This window comes from Schistocerca nitens, chromosome 10, assembly GCF_023898315.1.
Source record: "Schistocerca nitens isolate TAMUIC-IGC-003100 chromosome 10, iqSchNite1.1, whole genome shotgun sequence".
Classification (NCBI taxonomy): Eukaryota; Metazoa; Arthropoda; class Insecta; order Orthoptera; family Acrididae; genus Schistocerca; species Schistocerca nitens.
Window position 1 is genome coordinate 95,609,840 of NC_064623.1, and position 13,222 is coordinate 95,623,061.

At 39.0% G+C, this 13,222-nt stretch overlaps 1 protein-coding gene across 4 annotated transcripts in view; it reads right to left on the bottom strand.

The window, feature by feature from the left end:
- Positions 1–13,222, bottom strand: part of LOC126210640 (nuclear RNA export factor 1-like) — a 140,879-nt gene that overhangs the window by 46,680 nt on the left and 80,977 nt on the right. For all 4 annotated transcript variants that reach the window (XM_049939958.1, XM_049939959.1, XM_049939957.1 and 1 more), the window contains one exon: positions 6,108–6,337. In XM_049939958.1, the coding sequence (XP_049795915.1) occupies positions 6,108–6,337 (230 nt within the window). The remainder of the gene's footprint in view (positions 1–6,107; positions 6,338–13,222) is intronic.

A 13,222-nucleotide genomic window follows, 5' to 3' on the forward strand; every position in this document is an offset into this window, starting at 1 on the left:
AGAAATGCAGGCAGGTATGGGTGCATGAAGGTTAAGAAACATTGTGGCAGTTCTGGAACATTGATTAAAGATTAATTTCTTTCAGTTCTGCTGTACCTCATCTCCCCAATGATGTACAACAATGCCAGAATGGCTGCATTGACTATTCTCTCTTCAGGTTGATTTCTTCTCCGAAGAGGTCCATTAAAAATTATAAGTCCTCATTACATCAGTATGTGGAGATTTGAACATAGCTCGACAGTAGAATGAACACTTGTGGCTTTCGCACATTATAACTCTTAATTAACATGATATTGGGAGAATGCACGTACATACGTTTCTATTGCATCAGCTCAAAAATCCGAGCGGCATTGAGATTGGTGAAGGAAAGAGGGGGATTGGGGGGGTGGGGGGGTGGGGGGGAACACAATTGAGGTACATAAAAAAAATGATAAACAGCTTTCAATTTTCTGTCAGCTTACTCAGATATAATCATGCCTCTTTACAACATCTTTGCCGTAAAGGGTTGGCACGAATAAGAATAATTACAAATATTTATTTATACGTGTAGGCCACTCGTGTCTGGCTTTGTCATGCTGAAGTAGAGGGACCTCTAGTGGCAGAAAATTGCAACTTGTGTCAGCAAAGAGGGAAAGTCGACTGAGTGATATACCTGAAATATAGTACCTCAACTAATATCGAGAACAGAATGACAAAATTGGAGGCACTACTTTTCAGCATCCCCTCATATTTTATCAATGAAGAGTGCAAATAAACTACACTGGCCGAATAATTTATTTTGACAGATTTCCCCTATATTTTGGAAGCATGAAATGATTGATGCAAATAGAAAAGTGTTTTCATAAAGTTATGAGAGAGGACACAGTAAGAGATTATTGGTTGTTGAATTATTACTATGGAAAAATCTGTCACGTAAAAGATTTAAGACAGCTTAAAATTCTAAGATATTTATTTAAAGGAAAGTGAGAAACAATACAGGGTGTCCCATTCAAACCTCCCTGATTTCAAGGACCCATGAGAGAAAAACCACAGTAGATACGACAATGAAAAATGCACCACATTGCAGAGCATCTCAAATAATTTATATTCCCGTGTCAGAAGTGCCAAGTATCATCGCCAGAGTGCAGAATGGTTGCATGAAGCGAAAATGGCGACTCAACAGCAGTGCACACAGGCAGTAGTGTGGTTTGCAGAAACAAAATTACCGGTGACTGTGCAGAGAAATTATTGTCGTGTGTATGAGGGTGATCCCCCAGATGTGTAAACAATTAAGGAATGGTACAGGAAGTTTCTGGCAACAGGAAGTGTTCTGAAACATTCTGTTGGTGCACGTTATGGAGTTTCAGAAGAGACAGTGGGGGACATCAGACAAACGTTTCTCAGAAGTCCATTTAAGTCAATTCATAACGCATCTAGGCAACCTGATGTACCTCGATCAACATTGCATCATGTAGTTCACCAGCGTCTTTGTATGTGTGCTTACAAAGTGATAATTCTGCAACATCTGACGCCGATCGACAAACCACACCGACAACAGTTTGTTGCAGATATGTTGCAGAGTATTGATATTGATGCCAGCTTTGTGAAAAGATGTTTATTCTCAGCTGAAGCAACCTTTCATCTACCAGGAACGGTTAATAGGCATAATGTTCGGATTTGGGGTTTAAAAAATCCGCACATTGTCATTGAACATGTTCGTGATAGCCCTAAACTAAATGTCTGGTGCGGGCTAATGCATGACAGGGTTGTTGGACCGTTCTTCTTTGCGGAACAAACAGTGAATAAGTCAGTGTATTTAGAAATGTTGGTGCTGTTTGTGTACCCTCAGATACAAGACTTGCAACCAAACATCATTCTTCAACAAGATGGATATCCATCGCATTGGTCAACGGCTGTTCTCAAGTTCCTGAATACGAAATTTGCCAATCGTTGGATCGTATGCGGAGGACATACTGCCTGGCCACCACATTCACCCCACATTACGCCACCTGATCTCTTCATGTGGGGATTCGTGAAGGACCATGTGTATGTGGTTAATGGGGACGATATTCCAACATTGCAACATCGTGTAACTAATGTGATTGCAACAATAACAGAGGAAATGTTACAAAGAACTTGGCAGGAAATTGAATATAGACTCGATATTCTTCATGCTACAAATGGTTCACATGTAGAGGTGTACTGATAATAAATAAACAAATTCTTTGAGATGCCCTACAATGTGGTGCATTTTTCATTGTCATATCTACTGTGGTTTTTTTTCCTGGGTCTTTGAAATCAGGGAGGTTTGAGAGAGACACCCTGTATATCCTTTTTTCTGTGGTAACTTCTCCCTTTTCCGTGACATGACATGGCCACAACGATCATCAGACGTGAATGCTTGTGGGGCTATTTGAAAGAATATGTTGATGTTATGTAGTGCAACATATCACTTTGATGAAGTTATGTGCTTGAAAGGCTTCCACCGAAGTGACGAATGATGATCACCACCATAGAAGTTTTCTTTAAGTAATGAGTTAGCAGAGTATGCTGTTCAGAAGTGTGATACCTTTATGGGCATGTATGCTGAAGTGGGCAGACACACCGTATCTGCAAGCTGGGATGACAATAGCATTCCAAGTAATGAGAATAAGGTATGAATGATCACTGTAAAAGGAGAGTGCAATATATGTCACATTTTTTCTGAGAGGTGTCATATATAATTTGAGAATTTGGATATTGGCTTGCTCTCTTCACTTCCAGTGATTACTCAAGCACATTGAGAAATGAAGTTCAGTCGAGAGATATTGGCGAGTGCGTAGAAATATCAAAATGAGCAAATCAATGAAAGGGAGTAGTAGCTCCCAAGGAACTGTACATCATAACTCAATAATAATGACAGAGCACCACAGTCAACAAATGCCAAACTTTTTTTGTTGAAAGAAGGCATTAAAGAATAGGTGGATTTGACTGACCAACATCTGTTGGCCTGAGATAAGAGTAACTCCTAGCAGAGAGTTGGAAATTCTTTTTGAGAGAACAGCTGCCACCAGGATCACATAACTTTTAATGAGTGATTATGTAAACCAGAATGAAATTTTTCACTCTGCAGCGGAGTGTGCGCTGATATGAAACTTCCTGGCAGATTAAAACTGTGTGCCGGACCGAGACTCGAACTCGGGACCTTTGCCTTTCGCGGGCAAGTACTCTATGCAAAACAAACTGAAAATGTTATCTTTCAATTTTGTATAAATAAAGGTGTTTTTCTCATAAGTCAACATACTACTGCTCATTTGAAAATGATCTGTTCCCTGCAGATCACCCTGTATAGCCTGCCTATAAACTCAAGAGAGAGCAACACTTTTGGTGGGGGATGTGGCGTTTTCCAGAAGTACTCTTCCCTGGCCTACAGGGGCACCCAAAACCGGTTGCATGTTACCTGACTAGCATTGGGGTTTGGCCTGCAGTGATATATATCGTTTCTGTTTGTGGGATCTTAGTTGCCAGTGTCAGGCAGTTAAATTTGTACACTTACTGATACACCTCGGTCTCTGGAAGTGATGCACAGTTGGCCTGCATTGCAAGAAAATGTGCAGAACACAAAGAAATGGAGGTATTGGTGGAGTATCAAGCATTTGATCATCTCCAATGTTATTATAGCGTGTGTTAAAGAGGTGACACAAAAAGAACTGTTGGTTAATATTACCAGTCCCAATCGAAGGGGTGCAATTTATGCACATGTCAGACACACCACAATAGGACACATAAGGAAGGAACACGAAAATAAACCGCATGGTTTACTGGAATCGCCACAATGGAAAACTAATAATTTTGGGAGGAAACCCATTATTATAGACAGTTGGATCAAAAGATGGGTTTCTACCCAACGCACAGCTAATTTAGAAAGTGGTATGTGCAACAGGAGATTACCATGGTCAAAAGAACTAAGAAAATTATTCAAATTGGATATCGACTAAAATAGTTCTGAATCTGTCACCAAACTGTGTTATCGTTATGGACAACGCTTCATATCACAACAAGGAGCATAACAAAGCTCAAACTAGGTCCCTGAATAAAAGGGAAATGACTGAATGGTTATTAAAAAATAAGGTGGAAGCTGATTTGTTAGTGATAAAAAAAATTATTTGATTTAATTAAACACCATAAGCCGGAAGACAAAGTATTTGAAATTAATAAAGTACTTGAAGCCCGTGGACATACTGTGCTCCAAGTTCCACCATACAACTGTGACATAAAAACCCAATTGAAATAGCAAGGGCAAAACTCAAAAATTTCATCAGAGGAAGAAATATTATTGGAGATATTTGCATGACAAAGTTACTGCAGTTGATGAACAATTTTCTGAGTTTCCGTTTTTTATTCCAGACTAAATGACTGGAGTGCACACGGCCTCCACATGGAGAAACTTGAACGAGAGTACTGGGATAAGGATGGGGATTATTGAAGACATACTAGATGCTGTAGTCATTAATTTAGAAAGTGACGACGATGACGATGACCATAATGACAGTGACACTGTTGATAATGGCTTCTAAATTATGATGTATGTAAATAGGCAATGAATAATTTCTTAAAAAATACGTTGTGCATGCTTTCAAGCATGACTAAGCTCATACACTATAAAGTTTCTTGTGGTAGAAATGTACTATATGGTAGTAAATATGTTAAACAGTTTTCCAAGATAAATACAGGCATATGTGGTCCAAAACAATAAATACCGTTATCACTAGTTGTACAAAATCAGTGTCCATTTAAGAACTTCATGGTAAAATTAATTGATTTTTCACAAATAGAATGTGATTCAATCACATAAAACCTTTGATGCTTATTGAACAGCAGCATTTGAATTTACTCTTTCATCAAATCTCTATCTCAGTTACTATTTGCCTGATTCTAAGACATACTGCTTGAAACATATACAACAATAGCTATCCTAAACACTGCTGAAATTTCCTTCGAAACATGTACACCGATGATTCTGGACTTCTATGTAAACAAGGTGCATTCACATATTAGTTTTTATTTTTTGGTAAGTGCTTTATTTGTTAATCTACAGCAATGTTATCCTCTTCAAAATATTCCCCATTACATACTACACACTTATGCCAGTGCTTTTTCCAATTCCCAAAACACATTAGGAACTGTTTTTTCAGGATAGTTTGTAGGTCTCTTAACTATGTATTTTTAGTCTCATCCAAGCTTGTAAAACCGCTGTCCTTTAAGGCCTGCTTTGAAATTTTTACACCACTTGTATGCCCTTGTTTTACTAATAGCAGACTCATAAAAAGTAATATTTAACATTTCTAAAAATTTGATACACTTTATTCCATTCTTATAGCAAAATTTAAAACAGATTCTCTAATCTATTTACAGGTATATACAAAGCAAATAATCATTAATACTACAAGAATGCATGTAATCTTTTTGACAGCTGACAACAGAGTAAATACCCAACATGCGTAACATTGTACCGATACTTTTCAGACACGTTTACAAAGACAATGACAAAAAAAGTAGTGCAAATCGGACTAATATAACACCCAAAATTATAAATTTCTTGTTGCTTTTTAAACACTCTTCATGTTGCAAGAACTGTTACATTTTGATGCAGCCCTTCACAGGAAACTTCTACCTTTTAGTACAAACACAAAGTAAGAATAAGCCTTAAATTCTACAGATTATTGCATTTTATGGGGTTCATTTTATGAATAGCAGTAGAGTATCATACATTCACATGAACAGGCATTCAGCTCTATGTTTGCAGTAGAATCCTGGCTTCCATTCCTATGTTAATATTATTTACTCTATAATGTTGTGTTTTGAAGTTATCGTCTTTTGTATTCCTTATGTTCTTAACGCACTTATCTAAAAATAAATGCTGCCGGGACGTATCTGTACGCGGCGTCGCCACAGATTTAAAGTTCATGCCATAGCAGGGCTGGTACTACGTTGTGAAACAGCCTGTAGAAGTGCCTTGTGACATAGCTGGGTAGGCAGAGTGGGAACTCAGTCGCTCTTGAGTTTACTGACAGACTATACTCTTGCTCAGAATATGCTCAAGGGGCCTGCAACAGGTAGTGAGAGAATATTGGTGGATTTGCACTTACCCCTTACTGGTTGCTGTGCTCTGTCCAGCATAGTATGTGCTAGAGAGAGAGAAGTAGGCGTCCTCATGGTACAAGCCTCGAAGCCCCGTCCGAACCTCACCATCGTACAGGGTGAAAAAGTGCTCGATGAACTGGTCGGCGAGCTCACTCGAGTCGCCGTGGCTGCCACAGAAAATGTAATTTGGACGCCACTGTGGTAAGCCTGGCATGTGCGGCACGTAAGTCCCGTCCTAAAGAGAGGATTGAACAGATATGCATGTCCTAAAATCATATAGTAGGGAAAAAATCATTGTATAATTACTTTATCTCCCTAGTATTATTGTACAATCATTTACTATAAAACCAGATTTACCATTATCCTATCTTCCACAAACTTTGATGTTTTGCCAATGTTGGAGCAGGTAGTCAAGTTTAGGGACGCTTTCTGGAAATGGACAGAGATCTCCTGGTAAAATGCTTCACTCCGTTACTCCTCTAGCAATATAAGAGTTTCTCCACTGTTGTTTCATGATAACACACTTATCTTGTAGTGATGGGCTTTTCTTTCCTCATACATGGTGTCCTGGAAGGAATGGTCAATACTCAGGAAGACAACAGGAACAATCATTTGAAGCAAAAAAACTTCATATGTACCTATGCCCTAGTTTGAATGGTGTCCGATATAGAACACAAGTAGCCAAGGTATGCAGCAGTTGCACATTACACAACCTTCAAACCTGCCTTCTTTTAAGAGTCACACAAGGCTATATTCTTAATCCTGTTTTTCTGTTCTTTGTTAATGATTTGCCTATCAGTGTCAACATTTCATCAGTTCTTTTTGCAGATGGTACATCTAGGGCATCCCACAAAAAAGGCAAAGAAACAGTATATAGAAGTTATTACATGTCAATACTGACCAACACATCTGAAACATGGGTAATGAAGAAAAGAAATGTCAGCAGATTAAATGCATGTGGAATGAAGTTCCTCAGAAGTAGGACAGGATAACAAGGAGAGAGAAGATGAGGAAGGAAGGAAGAAGGGAAATAGTGAAAGAGAAACTCTTACACAGCAGGATAGAAACATCAAGTCTAAGATAGTATGGGCACTTAAAGAGAATGGAAGACAAAAGGATTCCCAAGACAATACACGAAATGGAGATGTGGAGGAAATGACCTAGAGGAATATCGAGGGATAGATGCCTGAAAGGTGTAGAGGAGTCTTTCGAGAAAAAAAAAAAAGGGGGGGGGGGGGGGGACTGGACCAGAGTGAACACAGAAAGATGGCGGGGAAACGACTAGATGGTGAGGCTTGTGTTCCACAGAGACTCAGCCTGAGACTGGAAACTATTAAAGAAGAAGAAGAAGAAGATGATGATGATGATATCTGTGTTATTTGAACACAGGTTGGTTGGGCAAGACTTATATATGTGCATAAAGCCCAAAGACAAATGAACATTAAATGTATTCTATCTCGGAAACCATTCGGCACAGGGCATACACTCATATGAAATTTTTTGTTTCAAATTAGGGTTTCTGTGATATCCCTGAATATTGATCATTCCTCCTGAGATACACTGTATACACCTACACAGACTAACCTATGTCCTATGTCTTCACATGCATACTCCAATGTAATCCATTTTCATCTTTATGTAAAATTTTTCTCGGTACGATAACCCAAATATACAGACGTGTGGCAAGATTGAAACGGATGTAGTTAGAACAATAGTAAAATATAATTTACTTACCTTTGAAGCAGTGCATACTGGTTTACAGTGGCTGTCATAAATCAATAACTTGATACATTTATTCTGATTATTCTTTTTCTTTATTTTCGCCAGATGCAAAACATCATTACAAATATCGTCACATGTAGCTAATGTCACTCACACAGCAAATTGTATGGAAACCAGTGTCATTTTTCACACCAGGAAGTGCTCAACCAAACAAATACTGTTCTCAGATAGTGGCCCACCACATACTGAACCTCGAACAGTGTTTTTGGAATACTGGCCGATCAAATACTGCATCACAGTTACAAGTGTGTGATCCATTTATAAAATTTTCAAAAACAGAAAGTCATATTCCATTGATGGCAGGTGACAAAAGTCATGGGATAGCAATATGCACATACACAGATGGTGGTAATATCACATACACAAGGTATAAAAGGGGGGTGGAGCTGTCATTTGTACTCAGGTGATTCATGTAAAAAGGCTTCTGAAGAGATAATGGACACACGACGGGAATTAACGGGCTTTCAACGTGGAATGGTAGCTGGAGTTAGATGCTTGGGAGATCCCATTTTGTAAATCATTAGGGAATTCAATATTCCGAGGTCCACAGAGTCTGGAGGGTGCCGAGAATATATTTCAGGCATTAACTCTCACAACAGACAATGCAGTAGTTGACGGCGTTCACTTGACCGAGAGCAACAGCCTTTGCAAAGTGTCAGTGCTACGAAATAAATGCAGGGCATACGACAAACGTATCACTTAGGACTTAGGACAAAATTTGGAATTAATGAGCTATGGCAGTAGATGACCAATGCAAGTGTCTTTTCTAGCAGCCTGCAGTGTCTCTCCTGGGCTTGTGACCATATCGGTTCAACACCAGATGACTGGAAAACAATTCATGTGAATTGTTTGGCCATCCAGATTACACAACATTTATGGGACATAATTGGCAGGTCAGTTTGTGCACAAAAACCTGTACTGGCATGATGACCATAGAGACAGCCTGTCTCAATAGTTCTGCAGGGGATCACGAGCTGAGTTGCACTACACCGGGCAAAAGAAAGTCTGACATGATATTAGGAGGTATCCTACGACTTTGTCATCTCAGTGTAATTACAATTAACACTGCTAATTTGCAGAGAGTTACAGACTTCTTGTGGTACTTTTGGTGTTTAAATCTCGATCTCAAATCTGAAAGTACAACTGCTTATGAAATTCAAAAAACAGTTAATGAAGTACATAACTGTTGGTCAACACTTTGGAGATCAGCCACTTAGAAAAATATTGGGGCCACGAAACCATGCATTTACGCCGTTATCTGAAGTGTTACGGGCACATAATATGTAGCTGATATATCTTCGAGAGTAATGCGTGCTAAAATGAGGACCAGACTCAAGATTTATTCTTCGTATATACTTTTAGTTTTTTTTTTTTTTTTATAGATTATAGATTTTAAAATAAAACTGACAGAAAGTGCAATTATCCTCCAACAAAAAAAGTGCAAGGTAAGTTACTGAGCAATTTCTTCCTCTTTAGCTTCCAAAATTTCTTACTCACTCAACGAACATGATGTAGCAGAATTACAGCAAACTGCAAAACCTCACAAGTAAATGCACGAAATTACATCAGTGTAATCAGACATTAGCTCACCCAGTTGCAACAGCAGCTGTTACATTCGCTAGTCTTTCTTTCAATATAATTCTAGAAACTGACAACAGAAGGCAGCACCAGTCAAGGGACAGGTAGCAAGAAGTCCATACATTGTTCTCATACAAAATGAGTCTAGTTTACTCATGCGTTGAGAAAATCACAGTCCGACCTATATCCGGACACAGTCTAAAACACAAAGTTGCGGCCATACCGAAGCTCAGGTTTGGTCACCAAAGTGTTAATTATTGCATAGAATTTTATATTGGTAACTAATTAATTTCAAAATTAACATTTTCAGAAGGTAATTCTGTAGAAACAAATCTTCAAATAGCATTTTCATTATTCCTGAAAGTTGATGTGTAAGCTATTGTAACAAGTGCCTTTTACAGTATTCACGATAACTTATTAATAAAAGTCAACTATTATAAGAACTGATACTAGTACAAAATAAATATAAATTGTGGTGTCACCGCCAGACACCACACTTGCTAGGTGGTAGCTTTAAATCGGCCGCGGTCCAGTAGTACATGTAGGACCCGCGTGTCGCCACTGGGTGATCGTAGACCGAGCGCTACCACACGGCAGGTCTCGAGAGACTGACTAGCACTCGCCCAGTTGTACGACGACGTTGCTAGCGACTACACGGACGAAGCCTTTCTCTCATTTGCCGAGAGACAGTTAGAATAGCCTTCAGCTAAGTTAATGGCTACGACCTAGCAAGGCGCCATTTGTACCATTGCATGTATCTCAAGATAGTCACTTGTATCATCAAGAATGCTGTATACCAAAGGACAATATAAAAGTTAAGTGTTCTAGTAGCTACGTTCTTTTCTTTATCACATTCATAACTTATCCTGTTCCAGACTTCACGCCAGACGGCGTGAGTTGACGCGTGCCCTTTCGGCTACTTCACTGTGGACTGGCTGCCTTGTCAGTCCACTACATAAATCATACAGAAATCACTTAATTGTAGCTGCATGTAGTAAAATGATGCATCTTTTATTAGTAAAATAATGTAAGTACAAAAAATAAACATGGCATCAGGTTATTTACTAATTGGGAATCGCGTTCTGCAATACTACCCAACAACATTGGCAGCTGCATTACGATTCCTCTCTCTCTCTCACACACACACACACACACACACACACACACACACACACACACACACACACACACACACATCCTACCATACCCCTGGCTGCCCCTACTGCACTACTGGTACCTGCTTTCACAGGTACCTTTCTCTTTGGTGGGTATCCCGTATTCCTGCTGGGTACTTCAACTGCTGTTTTACAAGGGACATCAGTTTTCTCCTTTGTAACCCTGCCCACACTGTGCAGAGACTTATGTATCCAGTTTACACCCTCCCCTGTGTTTAGTCCCCAATGGTCAGTGTTGCACCCAGGTATCGATATTGTTGTCCTGCTGAGGTGCTATCAGATCCCATCTTGTACTATTTGAGAAGGTGATTAGTTGACTCTTCTCTGCATCTGACAACATCCCATTTATCTAGATTTTACCTGTCTTCAATGGAATGCAAACAGATTGAGTGCTGTGAAAATTTCGGCCTACTTACTAACCTTCCGAGGCCAGACCGGTAGTATTCTCAAAACAGATAATGCAAACAAATTTCAAAATAAAATAGCACTACTTTTGAAGAAGTATCGACAATCGGACAAACAAGTAGGATTTTGGTCAAGAATGTGACTCCAAGCAAGAGGAAAACTCTACAATTAACAGTCCAGGTTACAGTTCATCAAAATGGGAAAATTCTTAATGAGTCAGATCTCTGTTTGCAACTGAGAACCAGAATGCTTGGGTGTCACATATTCTCCATTGTCGTTGATGGGTATGGAAGCTGGACCTTTGACTCTAGCACTGAAAAACATATTAAGTCCTTTGAAATGTCATTTGCATTCAGAATAAATTTTCACTCTGCAGCACAGTATGCACAGATTTGAAACTTACTGCAACACTAAAATTGCGTGGCAAACCATGACTCTGTTTTTTGGGGGCAAATGCTCCACCGGCTGCGCTATCTGGGCACGACTCACGACCTGCCTTACTTCTGCCAGCACCCACCTGCTGCTTTCGCTGCTTCACAGAATTTCTGCAGCACACCTTGTGCAATGAGTGCTCCTGGGAGAAAAGACACTGCAGAGAAATGGCTGTGCTATCTAGAGGATTTTTTCCAGAATCAATTTTCCCTCTATAGAGAGATTGCACTGATCATATTGTAATCTCTTCTGTATACCCTGCAGGTTGAAAATATCAAAGTGTGTTGAAGATAACAACGAAGTACATAAGAAGACGTACTGGTGCACTGTCAAGATCGGGGCTAGCTACGTAGATTGCCAAACTTCACCGGCCTATGCATGGCAAATTTCTGTGCAGTGGGATGAAGTGTACTTTGTGCCACTGCAAGTGTGTTGCCTTTCTTATAGAGATACAACAGCATTTTTTAAAATTTATTTTCTGGTTTAAGTGAAATTATTTTCTTTTATCTTTAAGAGCAGATATAATAGTAAGCCTATGAAATGTATTATTTGTAGACAAATAAGAGAGAAAGGCTTATGTATGAAAAATATAAAAGCCTAGAATTGGAAGTTAGAATTTCGGAGGTATGTGTAGAATGACAGGATTGTCTCTGTACATTAATACTCATACTTTGTCTGACATCCTTCATCTCCCACTACCTTCACCTTTCCTCCTCCTGGCCTTGTACTGTTAAATCATGCACGTTAATGTGTGTTTGCACAGTAAAAACCACAAAACTGATATCGCGCATTGTGTAATACTTTCTTACTTTGTACTAATAATGCCCTTTGTATGTTATTAACATGTGTTTTTTTCTGCAAAGGTGGGTGAGTCTTATATTATACGAATGGAAATAACCAACTTGAGCAAAGTTTGCTTGGCCACCATTCCATCTGTCCCACTGAGACAGCTACAGATTGTAGTAATTATTCAAAACCTGCTTGTCATTTCATTTGTGAAGTCCAATTTGCCAGTGTAAACAAACTAACACACTTAAGGTGTTGAAAAGTTCTCACTGTCATGAAAATACAAAACCAATCTAGTTTTTCCACTAATACTTAATATTCCTTGCAACATTAGTATTGTTCAACTACTTGTCAGTTTAACTCTCTGGCATTGGAGAGTTAAAGTCTCTGCACAATGCCACATGCTTCAGCTTGCGAAAGTTCATTTATATTTAAGTTACCTCATTGTGATCTTCAGCTCAGATTATACTGTGGACCCGAATTGTTTCATATTCTTCTTACCCGAAGAATAACTGTAACTCAATACTTACTAAAAACCATGAGGTGGCGACTCCAATCTTTTAAGGCCCTTACTGCACCTTTAAATACATCACATATTAGGTGATAAGTATCTTGTTACAGAAGGCTTTTTGGGTAATGAATGACAAGCACTTTTTCAGTATGTTCATATACGCATTATTGATGTAAACTTCTGGTCGTCGGTATTCCTTGACAGCGTGGCTGGTGCAGAAGACACTTTGTCGCCTTTGACTACTTTGGACGTCTAGACTCCAAGTACGTCTTCAACTCTTTTGGAATGGCACGAAGACCGTGCGGAACACCTTAAGCATATAATAAAATACACAAAACAGGACTTGTCCCCTAATAAATCTTCTTACACAATAATTAAAACTTTATATTCGAAACGCTTATTCTGTATAACAAAAACACATATAATTCTACTAATAAAGCTTGTTCATTTA